This window comes from Geotrypetes seraphini, chromosome 3, assembly GCF_902459505.1.
Source record: "Geotrypetes seraphini chromosome 3, aGeoSer1.1, whole genome shotgun sequence".
NCBI classification, from domain to species: domain Eukaryota; kingdom Metazoa; phylum Chordata; class Amphibia; order Gymnophiona; family Dermophiidae; genus Geotrypetes; species Geotrypetes seraphini.
The window spans coordinates 74,304,028-74,329,908 of NC_047086.1; the positions used below are offsets into that span (position 1 = coordinate 74,304,028).

At 42.0% G+C, this 25,881-nt stretch overlaps 1 protein-coding gene across 1 annotated transcript in view; it reads left to right on the top strand.

Moving 5' to 3' along the window:
- Positions 1-25,881, top strand: part of CSMD1 (CUB and Sushi multiple domains 1) — a 2,397,241-nt gene that overhangs the window by 2,302,189 nt on the left and 69,171 nt on the right. Inside the window, exon 64 of the mRNA XM_033936341.1 lies at positions 18,259-18,438. Coding sequence (XP_033792232.1) covers positions 18,259-18,438 — 180 coding nt within the window. The remainder of the gene's footprint in view (positions 1-18,258; positions 18,439-25,881) is intronic.

Below are 25,881 nucleotides of genomic sequence, written 5' to 3' on the forward strand. Positions count from 1 at the left end.
CTCTCATGCATATTCATTAGGGCTAGCCTGAAAACCCGATTGGCCTGGTGTTCCTCCAGGACAGGGTTGGGAATCACTGCAATAGGGAACATGTCTGTATGTAAACTAAGTAGATGGCATTAGGTGAGAGTAAAGTACAATAGGGAACATGTCTGTATGTAAACTACAAGGAGACTGCGGGGATAGCGAGTAGCTGCAGGGAGAGAGGCAGTCTGAGCACTGAGAGGCACAGGGAGGAGTGGAGAGCGGAGAGGAACGAGTTCAGTGAAGCGGAGAGAGAGGCAGACTGTGCAAAGGGGGTCAAAAGTAAGGAGAGCAGAGCGAGTGAAAGCAGCCGAGCAGGCAGAGGAGAAAGCAGCAGGACAGGAGCGGACCCAGCAGAGTCGAGGGGAAAGAGGCGAGAGATAGCTCCGCCCACCCCCTGACGTCACCAGCTGACTCCCCCATAAAAGTGGTCGAGCCAACGGCGCACAGCCGTTCGGCGCGCGGCGAAGGCGAGCGGCAAAAGCGCTCGCCTTAGCTAGAGCGCCTTTGCGAAGGGCCTCAAAGGAATAACCTTCAACTTTAATCTGTACTTGAGCTTCTACAACTATTAACTACCAAATTAACTACAATAGTAACTTCAAGTTCACAACAAGCAGTGTCTACTGTGAGTTGTCAAAACTCAAGGTTAACAAAGCAATGGGGCCAGACAACCTACACCCCAGGGTGCTCAGGGAGTTAAGGGACGTCCTGGCGGAACCACTATCCGCGCTCTTCAATCTCTCCCTTAGTACAGGTAGAGTCCCGTTGAACTGGAAAACGGCTAACGTCATTCCACTCCACAAAAAAGGTTGCAGGACAGAGGCTGAGAACTACAGACCAGTGAGTCTCACATCAATAGTGAGCAAACTAATGGAAACTCTAATCAAACACCAATTAGATAAGATCCTGGATGTGGAGAATCTGCGGGATCCCCGTCAGCATGGATTTACCAAGGGGAAATCCTGCCAATCCAACTTTGATCAGCTTCTTTGACTGGGTGACGGGGAAGCTCGATGTTGGAGAGTCCTTGGACATTGTATACTTGGACTTCAGCAAAGCATTTGATAGTGTCCCTCACCGCAGGTTGTTGAGCAATATGAGTTCTATAGGATTGGGTGACACTTTGACTAAATGGGTTGGGGCCTGGCTTGGTGGTAGGCTTCAGAGGGTGGTGGTGACCGGCACCCCCTCCATAATGACGGCAGTGATCAGCGGAGTGCCGCAGGGCTCGGTCTTGGGCCCGATCCTTTTCAATATCTTTATAAGGGACTTGGCTGAAGGGCTTCGCGGTAAAATAACGTTATTCGCCGATGACGCCAAACTGTGTAACATAATAAGCAAGAGCACAACGGACAATATGAAACACGACCTACTCCTATTGGAGCAATGGTCTAGGACCTGGCAACTGGGTTTCAATGCCAAGAAATGCAAAGTCATGCACCATCGCTCGATACAATGGCATGATGACTTCCCGCGTCCTGGTTGTTATGCCCCTCTTTATGATGCCCAGCATCCTGTTGGCTTTTTTTGACAGTGCGCAGCAGCCTCAAAAAAATCCAACAGGATGCTGGGCATCATAAAGAGGGGCATAACAACCAGGACGCAGGAAGTCATCATGCCATTGTATCGAGCGATGGTGCGTCCACATCTGGAATACTGCGTTCAGTATTGGTCGCCGCACCTCAAGAAGGACATGGCGGTACTTGAGAGAGTCCAAAGGAGAGCAACGAAACTGGTAAAAGGGCTGGAACACTGCCCATACGCCGAGAGGTTGGATAGGCTGGGGCTCTTCTCTCTGGAAAAAAGGAGGCTCAGGGGAGATATGATAGAGACCTTCAAGATCATGAGGGGCATAGAGAGGGTGGATAGGGACAGATTCTTCAGACTGAGGGGGACAACAGGTACGAGGGGGCATTCAGAGAAACTGAAGGGAGATAGGTTCAAAACAAATGCGAGGAAGTTTTTCTTCACCCAAAGGGTCGTGGACACTTGGAATGCGCTACCGGAGGAAGTGATCAGGCAGAGTACGGTGCAGGGATTCAAACAGGGTTTGGACGGATTCCTGAGGGATAAAGGGATCGTGGGATACTGAGAGAAGTGCTGGGATGTAACACAAGTATAGAAAACTAAACAGGTAATAAGTATAGTATAGAAAGCCAAGCAGGTCGTACATGTGCAAGGCCGGAGGGTTAGGACTTCGATGGGAAATTAGGACTTAAATGAGAAACCAGGGTGGCAAGGGGGCCCCTTCTGGTGATTCAGACAGGTTGTGACCTGTTTGGGCCGCCGCGGGATCGGACTGCCGGGCAGGATGGACCTATGGTCTGACCCGGCGGAGGCACTGCTTATGTTCTTATGTTCTTATGCACCTTGGCAGTCAAAATCCATGCGAGACTTACACCCTAAATGGCGAGATCCTAGCAAGGACTGTTGCAGAACGGGACTTGGTGGTAATCATCAGTGAAGACATGAAGACCGCCAGTCAAGTGGAGCGGGCTTCATCTAAGGCTAGGCAGATCATAGGATGTATACGTAGGAGTTTTGTCATCCGCAAGCCTGAAATCATTATGCCATTGTATAGATCCATGGTAAGGCCCCATCTGGAATACTGCGTACAATTCTGGAGGCCTCATTACCGCAAGGATGTACTGAGGCTTGAGTCAGTCCTGCGAATGGCCACCCGGATGGTCTCGGGACTCAAGGATCTCCCGTACAAGGAACGGCTGGATAAGTTGCGGCTATACTCGCTCGAGGAACGCAGAGAGAGGGGAGACATGATCGAGACGTTCAAATATCTCACGGGCTGTATCGAGGTAGAAGAAGATATCTTCTTTTTCAAAGGTCCGACGGCGACAAGAGGACATCCATGGAAAATCAGGGGCGGGAAATTGCACGGCAACACCAGGAAATACTTTTTCACCGAAAGAGTGGTTGATCGCTGGAATAGACTTCCACTTCAGGTGATCGAGGCAAGCAGCGTGCCTGATTTTAAGAAGAAATGGGATCGTCACGTGGGATCTCTGCACAGAGATAAATAGGGGAGGGTCATTAGGGTGGGCAGACTAGATGGGCCGTGGCCCTTATCTGCCGTCTTTTTTCTATGTTTCTATGTTTCTACCCCTAACAAAGCCTTTTCAATTGATTCCTGTTGATTTGGCAATTAAGCCATGTTAAGAGGTTGCTACAGACATTTTTATTCTAGAGCCACTAGAGTTGGAACAGTTTAGCTCCTGCCCAATGATCACTAGACTGCCCAATGACTCCTGCCCAATGATCACTGGACTTGTAGGGGGACCTTGGGTGGTGGAGGGGGCTTTTTCCAGGATAATGGGTTTTGGAGAGGAAGTCCAGTTGTGGTGGGAAGAACAGGTGTGTAGAGTAGGCCTTCTCATTTTGGGAGGATTAGAAGAGGGAATCATACCTTGTTATGGTAGTGTGGGAAAGAGGGAAGTTCAGCCTCAGGTCACTACTTGGAAGTTAGGAAAACTTTTTCTACAGTCCTATCTATCCTCTTAGCTATGTTAATATTGGCACTTAATATTGTCAGCACTGTTCCCTCTAAGCTGTGCGCTTGTGCGTGCGCACATAACTTGCCGAACCCACTCACACAAATTAAAATAGCGTGCACAAAAAATAAATTTTTGCCTAAAATGATTTTCACTGCTAAAATGAAATGTTGCAGAAGACCAGCTGTTCCGATTTCCCATTTATTGAAGCGCTATAATATAAATTTTAAGTCATTCACTTGATTCCATTATCTTTGGCAGTTGAACTTGACATGTCACGTGCCCCATAGGGCCATAGCCTATGGCCCATAAGATATGAAACACTTCCAATTTTTTGACTTCCTGAAGTTCCACCATATTGTTTATTTCGTGGAATCTTAGTATGCAGCATGGTACTGCGGTTGTATTACTGTATTCGTTTATTAAATTGCAACCAGATATAACTCTTAAAATGTCTAAACCACGAATGATGAAAAGTGTAAAACACAAGAGAGCTGCAACAGCTTTTAGGTCTGAATGGCTTGAAGAAATTGTTGAAACGGAGACACCGGAATCTCGAAATACAATGCGTGTTCGACTGTGTGAAATATTTACCTATGACGAAGACGATGGAGTTGTGTGTTGTTATTGTCAAGATGCCAAAGCAACTGGAAAATTCTCTGGAAAAATATGGGATGATGTTTGGAAACTGGACTTTCTGAAACGCCATCTATCAAGTAAATCTCATACCGACAGTATTAGGAAACTCAGAAGTAAAAATCTGAATTTAAGAGGGGGACTGGTTAACATGTTGCTTGAAAGCCCAACCAAAAAAGAAAACAGGTAAATTAGTAATGAACGGAAGCATTCCAGTCCTGATGAAATTAAGGTTCTTGTCGACAGTGTTGTGCTGGCCATTAAGATGAATATCTCAATGCTCTCTGTTCAAGATATCAATGAGCACATGGTGAAGTATGTTAGTATACCTGATAGCTGGAGAAGCAAAAACTATGCATTTGAATTTCTTGAAATTATCAATTGCATCGTGCAAGATGATCATATGGCAGACATTAAATTAGCAACGTATCATACGTTAACTGTTGATGAAAGCACAGACATTTCTGTTAACAAGTACTTAATACTCTACTTTAATTATCAGCCAGTCAATTCAAATGAGTATAGCACATCATTTGATGGGATGCTACAATTGGAAGCATGTGATGCTACATCAATAGTAAAAGCAATTAGGGAATTCTCTAGGAAACATGAACTTGACCTGAATAAAATGGTTATGTTCACCACTGATGGTGCCTCTGTTGTGTTGGGCAAAATAGATGATGTTGCAGCACAGCTGAGAAAAGACATTCCACATTTAGTGCAGCAACATTGTGTTGCACATCGGGAAGATTTGGGACTTTCTGATTCATGGAAAGAAGTAGAAACTGTAATGAGAACTGTGTACAAGGTGTTCTGTCGGTCTTCTACTAAATGATGCAAATTTCAAGAAATAGCAGATGCATCTGAATGTGAATCAATTGCTTTCAGACCTCTGAATGAAGTGCGCTGGTTATCTAGACACTTTGCACTTAAAGCAATTATTCGAAATTATGATTCCCTGTTAAAATATTTTGAAGAAGACAAAGATAATAATCCTATTGCAAAGTACTGCTATAAGAAGCTGAACAGTGAACAATTTCATATTACACTTGAAGTTTTGAATGATATCTTATCAGAACTGGCTTCCTTAATCATGGCATTTCAAAAGCATGGTTTGACACCATTGGACTCTTATCATCTTGCACAAGGTTAAGTGAAGTGATAAAGTCAACAGTCTTCTTGACAACAGGATGAGGTCTGGAGAAAAAGTTTCAGTGGATATTAATTCCATATTAACCTTCATCAACATCCTATGTTTGCATCTGGGTGAAAGATTTCCTGCAAATTAAGTTGAGGAATGGTCAGCTTTTGACTGTACAGCAATATCACAATGCGACTTTGACTTCGGAAATGGACATATCAGATCTCTTTGTTTAAAGTATAAACAATTTCTTTCAGAGGAAAGTGTTATTATTCAGCAATACAATGACTTTAAATTCCTTGTTGCAGAAAAAATCAAAAGCAATCTGATAAAAAGCTTTCCAGATATGACAAAATTTGCATTTCAGAATGATCAATATGCAGATTTAGCAAAATTGATGGACATTGGTGCCACATTCTTAGCATCTAGTTCAGATTGTGAGCGTGGTTTTAGTCTAATGAACAATTTGAAAACTAAACAAAGGAATCGTTTACATTTAGAGCATTTGGAAATGCTGATGCACGTTAAGAGTCATCTTCAAGATGGAGGCTCAACAGATCTTGACAGAATTTATTCAGACTGGATAAATATGAAAGATCGCACTGAAAAACTTTGAAAACTAAATTGCTGTTATTTTCTAAATTTTAAGTATAAAGTACAATGATACCTTATTTATAGGTAGTACTCAATGAAACATTTCAATGAAACATAATTTATGTTTATTGAAATGAGACTTTATGTTACATAAAGTGTAACTAAAATTGTATTGTGTTTTCATTAATTCAGACTAAACTCAAAGACCTGCTGTTGTGAGATTTCAACCTGCTGGATGCGGACTGGAATGTTCCGTCTGTGGAATCGGAAAGAAGTAGGGAGATTGTGGATGTCTATCAAGAGGCTCTGCTCAGACAAATGGCGACAGAACCCACAAGGGAAAAAGCGATATTGGATCTGGTCCTCACAAATGGAAAGAGTATCTCTAATGTTCGAGTGGGTGCTCACCTGGGAAGTAGCGATCATCAAACGGTTTGGTTTGATATAATGGCTAAAGTGGAGAAAGACCACATGATACTTAAAGTCCTAGATTTCAAACGTACGGACTTAATGCAATGGGAGAGTACCTGAAGAAAGAGCTGTTAGGATGGGAGGACATAAGAGAAGTGGAAAGACAGTGGTCTAAGCTGAAAGGAGCGATAAAAATAGCTACGGACCTTTATGTGAAGAAAATCAATAAAAACAAGAAAAAGGAAGCCGATATGGTTCTCCAAACTAGTGGCAGAGAAAATAAAGGCGAAAGAGTTGGCGTTCGTGAAATAAAAAAAAAACCAAGAAGAGGAGTGCAGAAAGGACTACAGAGTGAAACTGAAAGAAGCCAAGAGTGAGATACGTCTGGCGAAAGCACAGGTGGAAGAACAAATGGCTAAAAATGTAAAAAAGGGAGACAAAAATTTTTTCAGATATATTAGTGAAAGGAGGAAGATGAAAACTGGAATTGCTAAACTAAAAGATGCTGGGAACCGATATGTAGAGAGTGATGAGGAAAAAGCAAATGTGCTAAACAAATACTTCTGTTCTGTGTTCATAGAAGAAAATCCTGGAGAAGGACCGAGATTGGCTGGCAAAGTTACACGAGAAAATGAAGTAGATTCTGCGCCGTTCACAGAGGAGGGTGTTTATGAGCAACTTGAAAAACTGAAGGTGGATAAAGCAATGGGACCAGATGGGATCCATCCCAGGATACTATGGGAGCTCAGAGAGGTTCTGGCGAATCCTATTAAAGACTTGTTCAACAAATCTCTGGAGACGGGAGTGGCTCCTGGGGATTGGAGGAGAGCGGATGTGGTCCCTATTCACAAAAGTGGTCACAGGGATGAAGCAGGAAACTACAGGCCAGTGAGCCTCACTTCAGTTGTTGGAAAAATAATGGAAGTGTTGCTGATAGAAAGGATAGTGTACTTCCTTGAATCTAATGGGTTACAGGATCCGAGGCAACATGGCTTTACAAAAGGTAAATCGTGCCAAACGAACCTGATTGAATTTTTTGATTGGGTGACCAGAGAGCTGGTCTTCAAGTTTGCCTGCATCAGCTACAAAGCGGTTGTTGGGATGCTACCAACTTACCTCGCCTCTCAATTCATCCTCAACATCTCTAATAAGAGCTCCCGCAGAATAAATCTCTTTAATTATCCTGCCCTGAAATCATGCCGTTACAAGAAGTTCCTAGACAGAATGTTATCATTCCAGGCAACCAAACTGAACACATGGCTCGTAAAACCCATACTTGGGGCCACCTCATATGCTGACTTCAGAAAATCGCTGAAGACCCATCTGTTTAACAAATTCTAATCCCAATTCTTGTCCAATCCCTCCATCTTTCCTTTTCTCAATCCCCTTCTCTCTAGATTTTTGATTACTCATGCTCTTCCCTTTAGTAATTGTATTCTAACCCAAATCATTTTTCCCTGTATCAATCTTCGACTATCCACATCCTTAGATTCAAAAGAACTTGGTTCTCTTCCATTTGTAATTTGTATCCCAGTTCAAACTGTTTTTTTTCTCCTCACTTCACATACTCTCACTGTATGTATCTTGTTGTAAACCGCTTTGAACTTATGGTATAGCGGTATATAAGAAATAAAATTATTATTATTATTATCAAGGACATATGCTAGATGTAATTTACTTAGATTTCAGCAAAGCCTTTGATACAGTTCCTCATAGGAGACTGTTGAACAAACTTGAAGGGCTGAAGTTAGAACCCAAAGTGGTGAACTGGGTTAGAAACTGGCTGTTGGACAGACACCAGAGGGTGGTGGTTAATGGAAGTCACTCGGAGGAAGGAAAGGTGAGTAGTGGAGTCCCTCAAGGTTCGGTGCTGGGGCCGATCCTGTTCAATATGTTTGTGAGTGACATTGCTGAAGGGTTAGAAGGAAAAGTGTGCCTTTTTGCAGATGATACCAAGATTTGTAACAGAGTAGACACCGAAGTGGGAGTGGAAAATATGAAAAAGGATCTGCAAAAGTTAGAGGAATGGTATAATGCCTGAAAACTAAAATTCAATGCAAAGAAATGCAGAGTAATGCATTTGGGGATTAATAATAGGAAGGAACCGTATATGCTGGGAAGTGAGAAGCTGATATGCACGGATGGGGAGAGGGACCTTGGGGTGATAGTGTCCAAAGATCTAAAGGCAAAAAAACAGTGTGACAAGGCAGTGGCTGCTGCCATAAGGATGCTGGGCTGTATAAAGAGAGACGTAGCCAGTAGAAGAAAGAAGGTGTTGATGCCCCTGTACAGGTCATTGGTAAGGCCCCACTTGGAGTATTGTGTTCAGTTTTGGAGACCGTATCTGGCGAAGGACATAAGAAGACTTGAAGCGGTCCAGAGGAGGGCGATGAAAATGATAGGAGGCTTGCGCCAGAAGACGTATGAGGAGAGACTGGAAGCCCTGAATATGTATACCCTAGAGGAAAGAAGGGACAGGGGAGATATGATTCAGATGTTCAAATACTTGAAGGGTATTAACGTAGAACAAAATCTTTTCCAGAGAAAGGAAAATGGTAAAACCAGAGGACATAATTTGAGGTTGAGGGGTATTAGATTCAAAGGCAATGTTAGGAAATTCTACTTTACGGAAAGGGTGGTAGATTCCTGGAATGTGTTCCCAAGAGAGGTGGTGGAGAGTAAAACTGTGACTGAGTTCCAAGAAGCATGGGATGAACACAGAGGATCTAGAATCAGAAAATAATATTAAATATTGAACTAAGGCCAGTACTGGGCAGACTTGCACAGTCTGTGTCTGTGTAAGGGCGTTTGATGCAGGGTATTAACTCTTTACTGGATGACAACACAGCTAAACACTTTTCAGCAGGATCAGTTAAGCAATCCTTGTTCCATTTAGATTGCAAGGAAGCAGTATTGTCTTTGCACTGTGAACGCAGCATTTCTTGGGGTCTTCTCTCATGCTGAGCGCATTGAAATTTTTTGACTTCGGTATCACTCGACCCTCCTGGACCATTGAGTCTTTCGATCTTGCATCGGCAGTTTTCCCCCTCCATGTCAAAGCATGGCTTTAAGTGGGTCACAAGGCCATTTCAGTCACTGACCCACTTAATTGGTTTGTTCAGTGTCTGGGTTCTGACCACCGTGCAGGCAGTGGTTTGTGCTGCTCTAAACTTCAGAAACAGTCACGAAAGGCTAGGTAGTTCCAGTTTGAAAAGTTATTCAGGACAACATCGGGAGCATTGAGGATGTCTGCCACATTTAACGCTAACACCAGGCACCATCTGTGGCATCTTTGACACCAACACTGATGCATCAATTGACATTGGTTTCATCACCCAAACAGCCTTCAGGTGATTTTCAAGTAAAAAGGCTAAGAAGCATAGACATGCTTCCCCCTGCAAAATGACATCAGAGTTGGTCCAGGCATCCACACTGTCAACAAACTTGAAACACTGACGTTTTGCATCGAGGTCACCATCATTACCGGTAGTGTCTCGTAGCAGAAGTGCCTCTTCATTGAGGTCACCCAGCACCAACTGCACTATATATACCAATTATCACCATGGTACCAGTTCTCTCGCTTCAAGAACAAATCATGGAGATGGTGCAGTGGGAGTTGGCTAGCATGGTACAATCTCAGACTGGTCAGATAACTGCAGCAACACATTCAGTACTAGCCCAGCCTGAGCAGCACTCGACTCAGACATCAAGAACCAGATTTTGCACTCTCCACTGATGCAGTTTGAGGTTGAGAGAGACATCACCCAGGCATCGAATCTCTTCCTCAAGATCCTCTTCACATCGACGCCATTGAGGGTCTTGACACTCTCCTTGGAGTCATAGTTGGTGCTCTTCTCCATCTGAATGGAGACCTTGACACTTTCCCCACTGATCATCTCAACATTCACCATTGCCATCACCAGAACATTGCATTGAGGAGTATGACTGATTTATCACATCATTCTTTATCTGAGTGCCTGAAACTCTCTGCCGATTAGTCATATGGACTCTCTTCAGATCCATCACGTAAGAGAACACCACCTGAAAGCTTCTCCACTAACTTCATACGGCAGATGGGTCAAGTCCTACACATAAAAATGGAGTTGGAACCTAGGACAGAGCTCTTCAATGAATTGAACTGCGGTCAGATACCAAAAGACTGTCTAAAGCTCCCCTTTCATAACCTCATGAAAGAGACCATGCTTAAGAATTAGGAATCACCACTTTTGATCCCTGTTGTCCCAAGAAAAATAGACTTCTTGTGCACAGTGCAATCATGTCCAGGTGTTGATAAACCACAACTCCAGTATCAGTCAATTCTAATGGAGTCTGCCCTGAAAAAAGCTAGCAGCTCTAGAACTTATGCTAGCTCCCCTCGAGGTATACAGATTGAGATCTTTGTCTGTTCCAATGCGCCTTATGACGAAGACCACGCATCATTTTAACAGCCTTCCTCTGGACCGACTCCATCCTTTTTATATCTTTTTGAAAGTGCAGCCTCCAGAATTGTACACAATATTCTAAATGAGGTCTCCAAAGTCTTATATAGGGACATCAATACCTCCTTTTCCCTACTGGCCATACTTCTCACTATGCACCCTAGCATCCTTCTAGCTTTCACCATCACCTTTTCAACCTGTGTGGCTACCTTAAGATAATCACATACAATCACACCCAAATCTGCTCTTCTGTCATGCACATAAGTTCTTCACCCCTAAACTGTACCATTCCCTCAGGTTTTTGCAGCCCAAATGCATGACCTTGCATTTCTTAGCATTAAATTTTAGCTGCCAAATTTCAGACCATTCTTTAAGCTTTGCCAGGTCTTTCTTCATGTTATTCACACCATCCTGGGTGTCTACTCTATTGCAGATTTTGGTATCATCCGCAAAGAGGCAAATCTTACATGACAACCCTTCAGCAATATTGTTTATAAAAATGTTAAAAAGAACAGGCCCAAGAACAGAACCTTGAGGCACACCATTGGTAACATCCCTTTCCTCAGAGCAATCTCCTTTGATCACTACCCTCTGTCGCCTTCTACTCAACCAGTTCTTGACCCAGCCCGTCACTTTGGGACTCATCCCAAGGGCACTAAGTTTATTTATTAGATTTCTGTGTGGAACACTGTCAAAGGCTTTGCTAAAATCTAAATATATCACATCTAGCACACTCCCCCTATCCTCTGGTCACCCAGTCAAAGAAATTGATCAGATTTGTCTGACAAGACCTAATTCTAGTGAATCCATGTTGCCTCCAGTCCTGTAATACAGTGGTCCCCAACCCTGTCCTGGAGGACCACCAGGCCAATTGGGTTTTCAGGATAGCCCTAATTAATATGCATGGAGCAGATTTGCATGCCTGTCACTTCCACTATATGCAAATATGTCTCATGCATATTCAATAGGACTATCCTGAAAAACCGATTGGCCTGGTGGTCCTCCAGGACAGGGCTGGGGTCCACTGCTGTAATACACAGGATTCCAGAAACTTCACCATTCTCTGTTTTAAAAGTGTTTCCATTAATTTGCTTACCACAGAAATCAGACTTACTAGCCTGTAATTGCCTACTTCTTCCTTACTTCCACTTTTGTGAAGAGGGACCACATCCGCCCTTTTCCAGTCCTCCGGTACCACTTTCGACTCTAGAGACTCATTGAAAAGGTCAGTCAGTGGAGTCACCAGAATGTTCCCAAGTTCCTTCAGCACCCTCGGATGTACACCATTCGGCCCCATCACTCACGAACACAACTCTTTGAAAATCGATCAGTGTCTACCACTTCTCCATCCCTATTCATATTTGTTTTCTGTGATCCTGCTTCCAGTGCTTCAGCCGTGAACACAGAACAGAAATATTTGTTAAGCAATTTAGCCTTTTCTTTATCAGCTTCTACATATTTCTCCCCTTGACATTTGAGTCTCACAAAGCAACTTTTGCACTTCTTCTTATCACTAATATATCTAAAAAAAATCTTGTCTCCCCGTTTTACCATTTCAGCTATTTTTTCTACCATTTGCATCTCTCTTAACTTTTCCAGATATTTTTTGCCTGTCTTCCTCTTTCTGTGATCTTTTGTAGTTTATGAAAGCTAACCTCTTATTCCTTACCTTCTCAGCTACTACTTTTGAGAAGCAAAGTTGCCTTCTTTTCCTCTTACTTTTACTTACTTGCCTCACATAAAGGTTTGTCACTCTTACAATTACTCCTTTCAGTTTTGCCCATTGCATTTCCACTCCTTCTAAATGTTCCCATCCAGGATCCAGGCAAAAATTCCTTGACGGAATACCGCATCCAAACAAAGTTAGTTTTTTAAAGTCTAGAACCTCTTTTGAATGAGCCTCTCTTTACCCATCTTTAATATTAAACCCTACCATGCAGTGATCACTGGATGCTAGATGATCACCCACTGTAATATCAGAAATACTTTCCCCATTTGTAAGCACTAAGTCCAGTATGACCCCATCCCACATGGGTTCTATTAGCAACTGCGGTAACAGTTCTCCTTGTAGAGAATCCAGGATCTCCCTACTTCTAGAAGACCCTGCAGTAGGGATACTCCAATCAACATCCAGCATGTTAAAATCACCTATTAATAAAACTTCCCCTTTTTAGATATATTCTGAGTGTCTACTATTAAATATCTGTCCACTTCTTCCATCTGTGAAGGAGGCTTGTATATCACACCAATGTAAATATATTCACCATTCCCTCTTTCCAAATTGATATACAGTGCCTCTTCCTTGCCCTGCTGATCCTGCAATTGTGTGGCTTTAATATGATCTTTAACAAATAACACTACTCCCCCTCATTTTCTTCCTACCCTGTTTTTTCTGAACAGATTATAGCCCGGTATAACTACATCCCAGTCATGGTTCGCTGTGAACCACGTCTCTGTGATCACCACTATATCCAACTCATCATCTTCCATCACTGTTTCTAGATCCAGAATCTTGTTTCCCATACTTTAAGCATAAGTATATACTGCTTTTCAAACGCTGCCCTTTTTTCACATCTGTGTAGAGATATTCAGTGATCTACTTACCTGAGGGCTTATAATCACCTGGGGGCTTTGATCATTCTGCCCCATCACTTCTAGTTTAAAGCCCTCTTCAGTAGATTAGCCAGCCTGCTGCCAAAGACACCTCTTCCCTTCTTTGATAGATGTACACTATCCCTACTCAGCAGCCCTTGGAAAATCATCCTATGGTCCAGGTAGCCAAAACGCTCTTGATGACACCATCATTGTAGCCACGCATTCATCTCCAGGATGTGAGCTTCTCTGCCCTGGCCTTTATCCTCGACAGGGAGGATGGATGAGAATACCACCTACATACCTGACTGCTTCACCTTCTCTCCCAGAGCCACAAATTCACTTTTGATACATTCGCAGGGGTACCTGGAAGTATCATTATTTCCAACGAGGATGAACATCGGATTATAGTCGTCAGGCTTGATTAGTCTCGGCAAGCTCTCTGTAACATCTTGGATTTTGGTACTAGGCAGACAGCATACCTCTCGTGGCATCATGTCTGGTCTGATGATGGATGATTCTATACCCCTCAGAAGGGAATCACCAACTACCACTACCTTACACCTCCTAGTGGTCATGGATCCAGTAATTTTGGGGATTTCAAGCTTTGGTCCTTCCACTCCTTGGGATGCTCTCATCTCCTCCACTTCCAGGACAGCATACCAGTTCTTCAATGCAGGGGCTGGGAGAGTCACAGTACCACTCTTGCAGTGTTCCGTAGTCTGAGTCTAGCTGTCTTCCCTCAGCACAGCTTGTATTTCCCCAATGCTAGAAATCTTTGATGCCTCATGAACCATTTCATTGATGTACCTCTCATTCTCAAGGATGCTTCTCAATCTTTCCACCTCCTCTCAGTTCCTTTACTTCCTTCATGAGAGATTCAAGCTTGCATACTAAAGTACTCCCTCTGTCTGGGTAACATTTTCTGTCTGCACAGAGACAGAAGTGGTAACCTGAGCAGCAGCTTTAGTAATACGATGTTTCCCAGCCATATTGTGGTGCAGAAGTACTTATACCTGGAAGAATAAAGAATGGGCAGAAAAATCCTATCAAAGTAATGCCCTGTTCCTGGTTGGCTAAAGGTCCTATAAATAAAAAAGCTCTGCCTTGGGGTGGGCAAGAGGGAATGAAATTAACACCAGAGCCTTTCCTCAACAGCCATTTATGCCCTAACCTGGTATTATGCCCTGAAATGCAACCTAAAATACTAATCTAGGCTAAAACACTGTTTTGTATTATACTTAACAGAGACTCTAAAGGCTACACTATTGCCTAACTGATTTTGCTGAGCTAATAAAGAGAACTACAGTGATATAACCTACTTAAACCCAAGTTTACCTTTCCCAGACAGTACTTCACAGGTTGCTGAGCCTTTATAACCTCTCTTACAACCAGGCTTATTGAGGGTTAGACACTAGGCCAGCATTCCTCCCCTCGAGGGTCACCTGTGGAGTTAGATTTCTTAAGAAAGAGTTCAGTCTCCACCAAGAACCAGCTGCCTTAATACTCATAGCACCATGATGGCCAAGACCACCATGGTTCCCTCCTCTTCTTCAACTCAGTGTCCGGGAACCCATCACACCAACTTTTTCCAGCCTTGATCACTCAGAACAAGGGTCTCCTTCTTCATTCTTATCTATGCTCCTTGACTCTCATAGCATGGTTTCTTTCTCTCAACAAGTAGAAGCGGTTACCCTGTGTGCTCCAGAATCAGCCATCATTGAAGCCTCCAGAAAACCATCCTTGCAGCATTGTTACCATTTCAGATGGACTCGCCTTACCCTCTGGTGTAACTAACAGTCATTACACCCAGACACATGTCCTTTCCCATCAGTTCTTGATTACCTCCTACACCTTTCCAACTCTGGCCTCAAGACCACTTCAGTTAGAGTTCATCTTTGTGCTATTAGTGCTTTTCATATACCTCTTAATAAAAGGCCCCTATCTGTGCATCCATTGATCTCTAAATTTATGAAAAGCCTTTTTTGTACAAAACCACCAATCAAATCTCCTCCAGTTGCCTGAGATCTTAATGATGTGCTTTCAACTAATGAAGCTACCCTTTGAGCCACTTGCATCTTCATCTCTCAAATATCTGACTTGGAAAGTAGTATTCTCAATCTGTATTACTTCTACACATCGAGTCAGTAAACTTCAAGCACTTGTCTCAGACCCACCTTATACAACATTCTACCATGATAGGGTGGTTCTTTGCATTTATCCAAAGTTCCTACCAAAGATTGTCTTGGACTAATCATCTGAATCAATCTGTAGTTCTCCTTGTCTTCTTCCTAAAACATACTCTCACCCTGGTAAGGCTTGCACTCCACACATTAGACCATAAATGTGCTCTTGCTTATTACTTAGACCTCACAAAACTTCACAGAAAATCAACTCAGTTGGTCTTTTCTTTTGATCCTAACATACTGGGAGCTCCTGTCACAAAGAAAACCAACGCCACTTGGCTGACAGACTGTATCTATTTTTGCTATGCTTGGGCTGGGCTGACACTAGAAGATCATGTCACAGCAAATACGTTTAGAGCAGTAGTAACTTTGGTAGCTCATCTCCATTATACTCCCATTGAGGACATATGTAAAGCAGCTACTTAGTCCTCAATTCATACCTTCACATCTTACTACTGTTTAGAGAATCATTCTAGATGAGATAGCCAATTCAGCCAAGCAGTTTTGCAAAATTTATTCTCTACATGAAGCCAACTTCCCTCCTCCCTTATTTTACTTTCAGTTAGGGAGAATGTGCTGTTTGCTTGTCCTGGGATAAAGCACACTTATCGGTAATAAGTGTTATCCAGGGAAATCAGGTAGCTATTCTCAACCAGCCCACCTCCCCTAGCTGGCTTCTTAGTTTTTACTGAAATGGTGGTCCCACAAGCCAACATCGGGTGGGAAGGCACCGATGCATGCACGGTATGGGCAGTCTTGAGACTTACACAATTTTTAAAGTGACAGTACACTTTAGCACTGTCTATACTGGGCTCCATGGATGATGTCACACACATGTGAGAATGTCTGCCTGCTATCCCTGGATAACACCTATTACAGGTAAGTAACTGTGCTTTCAAGGCAAGTAGTTCAGGGGCTGTATTTTTGTGAGCTGCAGATGATTCTCTGTATCTGAATTAATAGTCATGCCCTACTATTTCCATTAGCGCACTACCATTACCAAAAGTTGGTGTATGAGCCCTTACTAACATCTACTTTGCTAATCATTTGTACGTAGCAATGTAGATGTATTTTCCCCTCTTTCTGTTACCTTCCTGTATCCAGATTTCCCCTATCTTCCTCTTCCACACCAATGTGTCTCTTCTCTTCAATCCCATCTAGCTTTTTTCCCTCTTTCTTCCCCCCCCCCCCTGCTTCCAGCATCTGGCTCACCTGCCTGTCCTCCCCTTTCTTTCCTGCTGTGGGTTTGTTTCTCTCCCTCTTCATCCCCTTGGCCCAGAATCTCTTTCCCTTTCACTCCCTCCTTCCTGGTGTGAGCCGGGAACACGCGCGATCGCGCAGTCCAGCAGCCCCCTCCCACCCAATTGCAGTGTTTCATCACCTCCCTCCCTTCACCTCACCTTATATGCAGAGTTTGTCGGCTTTCTTTTTCGCCCAGCCGCATGCGTTCAAAAAGCTGCGCACACGCGGCTGCTCAGTTGTTCAATCTTCTGCTCTGACGCAACCGGAAACAGGAAGTTGCAGCAGAGGAGAAGATTGAACAACTCGAGCAGCCGCGTGTGCGCGGCTTTTTGAAAGTGTGCGGCTGGGCGAAAAAGAAAGCCGGCAAACTCTGCATATAAGATGAGGTGGAGGGAGGAAGCTGGCTGAACGCTGCGATCGGGCGGGTGGGGGCTGCTGGACCGCGCGATCCTTGATTACCTTACTGCGGAGACACGACCATTCACTGCTCGATGGGGCGGTGAATGGCCTTGTTCCCGTCCCCGCAGCGACTACTATTTTTTCTTTCCCCATTTCGGCGGGTTACCCGCGGCTACTCGCGGCTAGCCGCGGGTAAAAACCACCGTGTCATTCTCTAGTGCTAAATGATTAGCACAAAAAAGCCCACTCTCCGCCCCAGGCATGCCTCCTCTGTAAAATAATTTAAAAGTATTTTTTAGTGCATGGTTTGTGTTCCCTCATTCAGAACCCACCATGGGATGCCTCAGTGTGTCCTGCGGTAAGTCCATTTAAACTGAGTTAAGCATACATTAGTTCTTAGCACAACTTAGTAAAAGGAACCCTAAGAGTTATAAACTGATCAATGAAACATATAGTTTGAGGGCCAATAATTATATGTTGACTTGTATCAGAGATTTTTTTTTTGTACCCCAAAGTGACCTCTTGATGAGACTAAGGGCTCCTTTTATGAAGCCACGTTAGTGGTTTTAGCGCACGCACTGGATTAGCGCGCGCTATAGTGCATGCTAGCTGAAAATCTGCCACCTGCTCAAAAGGAGGCGGTAGCGGCTAGCGCGAGCGGCAATTTAGTGTCCGCTATTCCACGCATTAAGGCCTAGCACGGCCTTTTAAAAGGAGCCCTAAATGTAGGTATGTACATGTTTGCCAGGTCTATGACGGGCGTAAATGAATGTGTCCAAATGCAGCACTTATACAGGTGACTTACAGTATTCCATAACTAGCCTGCATAAATGTGGGCCCTGCCTATGACTTACCTCTACTTTTCTATATGAAATAGAATTTTTATTTTCAGTACTCTACATTTGTACAGAGCGTGCCCATATTTTAAAAAATGCATTTTGATTATCATCTTTATTCAACTTTGTGGTAAATAATATTATCAATTTACTTTAAAACAATGCAAAATATATTTCCTTTGTTTTTACTGGATCATGGTTTGTGAATAATTGGCTATTATAATGTATCTTATTATATAATCTTCCTTTCAGCTCATGCTTGTAGACAGCCAGAAACTCCAACCAATGCAGATGTGAGATCCATTGATCTACCCACCTTGGGGTATACTTTAATATATACCTGTCAGCCAGGATTTTTCCTTGCGGGTGGGTCAGAACATCGGACTTGTAGAGGTGATATGAAATGGACAGGAAAATCACCTGTGTGTAAAAGTAAGTAACTATTAATTTGATCAGAATGCTAAAAAAATATAAACATTACTGCATCTTCTTATCAAAATCCAATGGCAATGGAATCCCTCTTTGGTTAAGGGGATCACACAAACCAACCTCCATTTTTGCCATCCTCCCCACAAGCTTTAGTGCAAATTTTCTCTCTCTCTCGCTCTATACAAGATCTTTGATATGTGTTATGTTAGGATAAAAACTTGTATTGAAAAATCTTGCACTGTAACTATGACTAATTTAACCTGTAAACTGTATATTAAGGATATTGGTATTTGATCCCTAGTATGTGTTGAGTTAGGATAAAACTTGTACTGTAACTATGGAAAATTGTAACCTGTTAATAGTATATTGTGCATGTTGACCTGTAATTTGTTTTCTATCCCGTCCTCCCCAAAGAGCCCAGGATGGGAAAGAAAACAAATTTACCACTAACGCACAATCCAGCACTCCTTAGAGTTAGTAAAAGAAAAACTGAGTCTTCCAGCCAGGTCCAAAACAAAACATTTATTCTTCCAATTTAGAAATCACTGTATGGCTTAAATGTCACTCACAAAAGGAAAACCTTTTCCCAGTGCACAAACCACGGACACAATGATCAGTGTTTGAATGGGCAAAAGCAGTTCATTAGTATCGCTTTAATTTACACAAATGTTGGTCCTTTTCACACAGCACTGCTGCTCCCCAGCTCACTCTTGCTGTCAGAAAAAAGTCTCTGGAACCTGTGTACCTTCAGCTAGGCACCAGGGCTGGACAAGGCCACCCTGCCTTTCTTTTCTCCTGTGCTTTTGCAGCCAACTTAAGCGCTTCAAATATCACAACTAGGAAGCTATCTCTAGTCCTTCCCATAAACCACACCCCTCACTCTGGATCAGTGGGCTAGGGGAAACCTTACCACCCTTACACTGTGATGATTTCAGTCCCACCCTCCCCACTCCACACACACACATACACTATCATGGGTTTCTGGAAATGCAAGGGCTTTTGTTCTAGTACAGGGCAATAACACAATCAAGTTCCCAAACTTCACTTAAACCCATCCTTTCCTCATCAGTAAGCTCTTCCCCCTCATCTGAGAAAGTGTTCCAAGGATCCTCCTGGGCATCTTCTAACTGAGCCAACTCCCATTGCCCTTTATTCCTAACTATGCCTTGTGCTGGAATTATGCTTCTCTCAGCTTTGTTACCTTTCTGTTGGAAGCGTTCCCTCTGTGCAGGCATCTCCCCTCAGGTTCTGTGCTTTCTCTGAAGTTCTATGGCTTCAACGTTCCTGGCTGCCTCTCTGTGCTCCCAGGTGTGCTCAATTTAATACTCAAAGGCTTTTTCCTTGCACCTCCCTGAGCAACTAAAGGCTTTGCCCTCTGTGTCTCAGCTTCACCTCTCCCTTTAACCCATTCTGTGTCAGCTTGCTTTGCATACTGATCAAACTGAGTGTTATCACCTTGCTTATCATAGGAATCATAGGGGCTAGTGTCTGGAGTCCTATTCTCCCCTGCACTATCCCCTCTGCTGCACTCCTCTAGGGCTAGGTACAGGTTTATACTGGGTCTGTTCCTCTCAACTTGAACTGGGACAATTTTCAAGGAATTGGGGCTTTAACTGTATTTAGTGGCAGGGTCCCAGCCCATCAGGTATGGTAAGACCGAATCTCTGCCACTTGCGTCTGGACCAGTGCTCCTAAGAGTACCAATGGAGTCAAGCAAGTATTATCAAAACACTTTTTAGTCTTTTAGTCTTTTGATGTTCCACAAAATATCAAAAGAAAAACTTATTCTTTTTGATATCACCTCCAGTTAGAGAATTCAAAACAACATCATATTCCACTCTTCATACAGCTATCTTTAGTCATTCAGTTTATCCAACATGGCTGCCACTTCAATTCAGTTCTTGCAGCCACCCCTGCTAGCAGCTCACCCTGTGGGTCTGCCAGCTGGCAGGAATGACCAGCCTCCTGCATTATATTTTCCCCACACCAATCCTGCAGGAGCTATCAATCAGTTCTGAGGCCAATCTTTCTTTAAAGCACTGAAATACTTTCACGTAACTGACCTTTCCCTCAAGCTAAGGCCAGAAGGTATGGGAACTTTCACCCTTAATGATTTTATGATCCAATATTCGCCTAATATTCAGTGTCACTAGGATAGCAAACCTTGGGGCTTTAGAAGCAAATTCTACTTGCTTCTTAGTCTTTAAATAAGTTCCTGTTAGCAGCAGTGCTGGCTAACTCAGTCTCTCCCCGCCACCAAAGTTGTGCATGCTCCATTCTAAGCTTTATAACCAGTTTATTTCATATTCATATTTCTCTTCAAACACAAACATTCAGGTTTGCCTTCTAACCAGTTCATTTACTCATGCATTCATATATCATACTTTCTTCTGGTTCTGGGCATATATTCTGGCTTATTTAAATCTAGAAAATCTTCTCCTATTTACATTTAGCTTTCTTCCTTAGCTAGCTGTTCGTCACCCCCTCCCAGTGGGTGCTAATGTATGCTTAAAGCAGCTTCTGGAAATGCCTCGCTAGAGAACTCACCCCAGGAAAGTTTCTGTTTAGGAGTCTTGTGCCTGACTTTCCTGTTCCCGCCTGATAGAGTTCTGCTATGGGGCAAAGGTAAAGGAACCCAGTTTCTCTCCTGAGCTTCCTGATTGGCTGGGAGGTTTCTCAGCCAGTTCTGTGCTGCTCCTGCTCATTAGGATTCCCAGCTGAGTAGAATTTATCCAGGTAAAGCTTCTGCATTGCATTGCCCTTAGCAATTGGCTAGTGTACCTGAGGCACGTCCGCCCTGCTAGTCCCTCCCCTCTCAACCCTTTTCAGGTCAGGGAGCAAGGCTTGGGGTTTAAAGCAGACTTTTGCAGGGTACTTAAGAAAGGAAGAATAGGGTGACAAAGCAGGTTCTGCCATTACTTTTGCCCTGAACCCTGTCTCCTGCACTACCAGTGAGACTTTAGCCTTCTGCACAAGCTTTACAGTTCTATTTCTTGCCCTAGGAAGGGGAACAGTTTTTGAGTCAATGCTGGGCGGGCTACAGGGGTTCTAGCCTGACAAAGGCTTCCCTGTGTCAATAAATAAATATATAAACACGTTTATGTATGTATTTATGAGAGACTTTTAGCGAACCAAAAAAGTTTAAAATAACAACCAAAAGTCAAACAGAGAACAAATGTTGCCAGTTAATGAGCTATGGTTAATAAATCCAAATCAATGAAACCCATCTTATTATGCCATATAAGTAAAAAATGTCTTTATACAACTGTGTCTAATTTTATCTAAAATGCCATGCATCATTTGTCAGGTGAAAAGTGTCATAAAAGTAAATGATATTTAGAAAAGTTGACCATAAATGAGTTTATTTTTAGCTTGATTGTGTTTGTGTTCATTTTTTATTGCCAATTGCTTGACTAGTCAAGATATTCATTTTCAAGTGTTGTGCTTATAAAAAGCTTCATCAGGAAGTCAGCGGTAACCTTACTATGGATATGTGAAATGAACCTCCAGAATCTCTCACCATGCTTTTTAAATAGCAATTCAAAAGGCTTTATCCACAAGGGACTGTCACCAGTGTTGTACTAATAGGAGACACAGAGAAGGGATGAGATATTACAGGTTTGAAACTTGAAGGTAGTAGCATCAGTCATCAAAGCTTCCATATTGATCACTTTCCATTGCATTCCTCTTAGATGAGAAATAGCTGAACATTGAAGCTGCAAATCCTGAAGGAGTTTCCTTGAAAAATGTAAATATCAAGAGAGAAACAGTTTTCTATGTGGTTATTAATGTCAAGAGAAGGGAGAGAAGAAGATGGGAAATAGAAGCATTCTTTTTTTATGTAATCGGGTGTAGACTTAGGAATGAGACTAAAATTCAGTTTAAGACAACAAGGTGCATATATTGCTATTACCCCAAGTACAATCCACATCCTAAGCATCGTTCAAAACAGGTTTAATTCTTTTTAGGATTGTATTTGTTTATTTTCTACCAATCAAGAAAATAATCATCCTTGAAGGAGTTCAGCATCCAATTAGACTGCCCATTTATAACATATTTTTGATACATTCACAATTCAGCCAGACAGGGCATCCATGTTCTTGGGTCTGAAAAGATATGAAGGATTAGTTCTTACTTATTGTTCTGAAAAATCTTTTTTTTATTATCTTGGTTGATTATATAACACATGTCAAAACATCATTTTCATCAAAGTTAGTGTTGGGTAGGTTTTGTAGTATTTTTCATGCTGATTTCAAATCTGTGTTTAGTTTTTCACTAGCACGTCACATTTTTGTAATGAGGCTCATCATATGTAATTATAAACGTAAATTGGGCAAAATATCATGCGTTTATAGGATAAACGTATAAGGAGGGTTAACGACAGTTGCCTTTGGTTTTTTTATGCTACAGACAGTGATTAATATCAGTCTTTATCATGCCAAGACATTGTACTAATCATCCAGATAGTTTCTGTTACATCTGTGTTTCATTCACGACAAAAGCACAACGTCACCCAATTACTGTAGATCTGAAGAAGGTATACAAATTGTACTTTGGCTATCCACCGGGTGACCAGGTTAAGTCTTGGGCTCCACATATCATCTGCACCAGTTGTTCCAATGAACTACGTGACTGGCTCAGTCGACGAAAGGCAATGATGTCATTTGCAATCCCAATGTTATGGAGGGAACTGTGAGACCATATTAATGATTGCTACTTTTGCCTTGTGAACACAAGTGGATTCTCAGCTAAAACGAAGTACACAATTATATATCCTACTCTGGATTCTGCTATTAGGCCTGTTTCTCATGATGACTCACTGCTTGTCCCTGTACCTCCACAAGATGGACTTGCTTCAGTGGAACATGATGAGGAATGTGATGATGGTGATAGATTAATGCTGTACTCGATTCATCATTTCCACTGAAATATGAGGTAGTCATATGTTGTACTTTATTGCATGTTAAGCCCCCCATGGACCGTTATAAATGTCGTTTTTTAAAAATTATGACGGGGATGGCCATTCAGATGATAATACGTAGTTGGAAGAATTCTGATCGCCTTAACTTTCCTTTTTGGTGGGCAAACTTATGTTCCAGCTACAAGTATGAAAAAATGAATGCTGAGATAAGGTATTTAAATGGGTGTGGGGCCCGTTGACATCTTTTATTGCTTCTATATAATTGTCATTTCTCTTTATTTTCTGTTTGATTTCCATACACATCCAGGGTAGGAGGGAGGGGGGGTTGGAATGTATTATTACTTTAAATAAGGGTGGGTTATTGGAAGATTAAGGGCTCCTTTCACAAAGGTGCGCTAGGGCCTTAACGCGCGCAATAGCGCGCGTTAAATTCCTGAACGCGCTAGCCACTACCACCTCCTTTTTATGAGGCGGTAGGTTTTCAGCTACCGCATGGTAATTTTGTGCGTGCGCAAAAAAACCTAGCGCACCTTCGTAAAAAGAGCCCTAAGTATATTTATGTCATTGATTAATCATTTTCCCCCACCCCCTTTACTTACTTTGAATATCTGTAAGTTAAATGGGCTTTTCCTGATTTGTTATACATTCAAAAAAAAATATGTGTTTTGCACTGTTATGTCTTGAAAATCAGTAAAGAATATTTTTTTTATACATCATTAACTTACCAGTATAGCATAAGGTCTTATTATTAATGCAAATATTAGCTAAATCCCATGTATATGAGTAAAATGCATTAACACACACTATTTGCATTCACATTAGCATTACTCATATTTCCTATACATGCAAATGAGGAAAACCAGATTTAATTGGTTCACTCAAGATTAACACTGAATATGCCATTCAACATGAATACCCAAGTAAGGCTCTTTAATGAGAAATCTTTAGACTCATTTTTCAAAAGGTTTAAACATTCTCTGGAAGAGGGTAAACATATGAGTCCAGTAAACCACCTAGTTTTTAGGCAAGATTTACATGTTTAAAATAATTAATAAATAAATCCATCAACTTTAAAATACTTTGTGGATATTGTGGTATGTGAATGTATTTAACAATCCTAAAATTATCTATATAGAGGGAATCAGCCCAAAATGATCTGAATATCAGGGATTTCTAGCTACAGTACAGATGAAACATAGAAACATGATGGCAGATAAAGGCCAAATGGTCCATCTAGTCTGCCCATCCGCAGTAACCATTATCTCTTTCTCTCTCTGAGAGATCCCATGTGCCTATCCCAGGCCCTCTTGAATTCAAACACAGTCTCTATCTCCACCACCTCTTCTGGGAGACTGTTCCACACATCTACCACCCTTTCTGTAAAAAAGTATTTTCTTAGATTACTCCAGAGCCTATCATCTCTTAATTTCATCCTAAGCCCTCTCATCGCAGGGTTTCCTTTCACGAGAGGTAATTTTGTATAGATCGTCTAATATAACATAACGTAACAACATGTGTGCCTGTCAGATCTATGCAGTTTAACAAAAGTAAAATATTACTGCAACACAGAATGAAATACATTTGAAATCTTTCAGAAATTTCCTAAATAAATAAGTCTTTAATAGTTTCCTAAAATTGTGATATAATGTAGATGTAAAGAATAATTTATGAAAATCAGTATCCCAAGTAGCTGCTTGAAATGACAGTAGTCGACTGTGATATCTTTTATAGCAGCAATCTTTGGGCGATGGAAAATAAAAAAGGGAAGCTATCTGAATAGAATGTCTATGATGGAAAGAGATAATCAGCTAAATTGGCTGGAGCCATACCAGATTTTACTTTGTAACATAGACAACCAAACTTAAAGTGCACTCTAGCTTCCATAGGGAGCTAATGCAGCTCCCTGTAATAAGGCGTTATGTGGTCTGATTTTTATAGTTTAAAAATCATACGAATTGCTGTATTCTGTATTAATCAAAGTTGATCCAGGTTTTTTTGGTTCACTGCCAGATACACAATATTGCAATAGTCAAGAGTACTCAGGACAAAAGACTGAACCAATAGTCTAAACGATTTGTCATCAAAATATGATCTAATTAGTTTAAGGTTGCAAAGCATAAAGAAGCATTTTTGTTTTACCAATAAATCAACTTGAGCAATCATAGATAAATTCCTGTCCATATATTTTGATGGTGGATGGAATGGGATAAGTGATCCCATTTAAGATCACACTATTTTCTTTGCAATTATGTGGTGAGGCCAGAAAAAGTTTAGTCTTATCTGGATTTAACTTCAATTTGAAATCACTCATCCAGTTATCAGTTATCACTGAAGATATGAACTGGTAACTACAGATTGAGAGGTTGAATTGAGACTGAGAGAGTTGAATTCCTAGATTTGCCAATCTTGGCCCCAAAGATGCTAAATATATATTAAACAACAATGGCGAACGAGAAGATCCCTGTGGAACACCACAGGAGTTATCCCATGTACCTGAATGAGTGTTTTCAAAATAAACTTGGTAG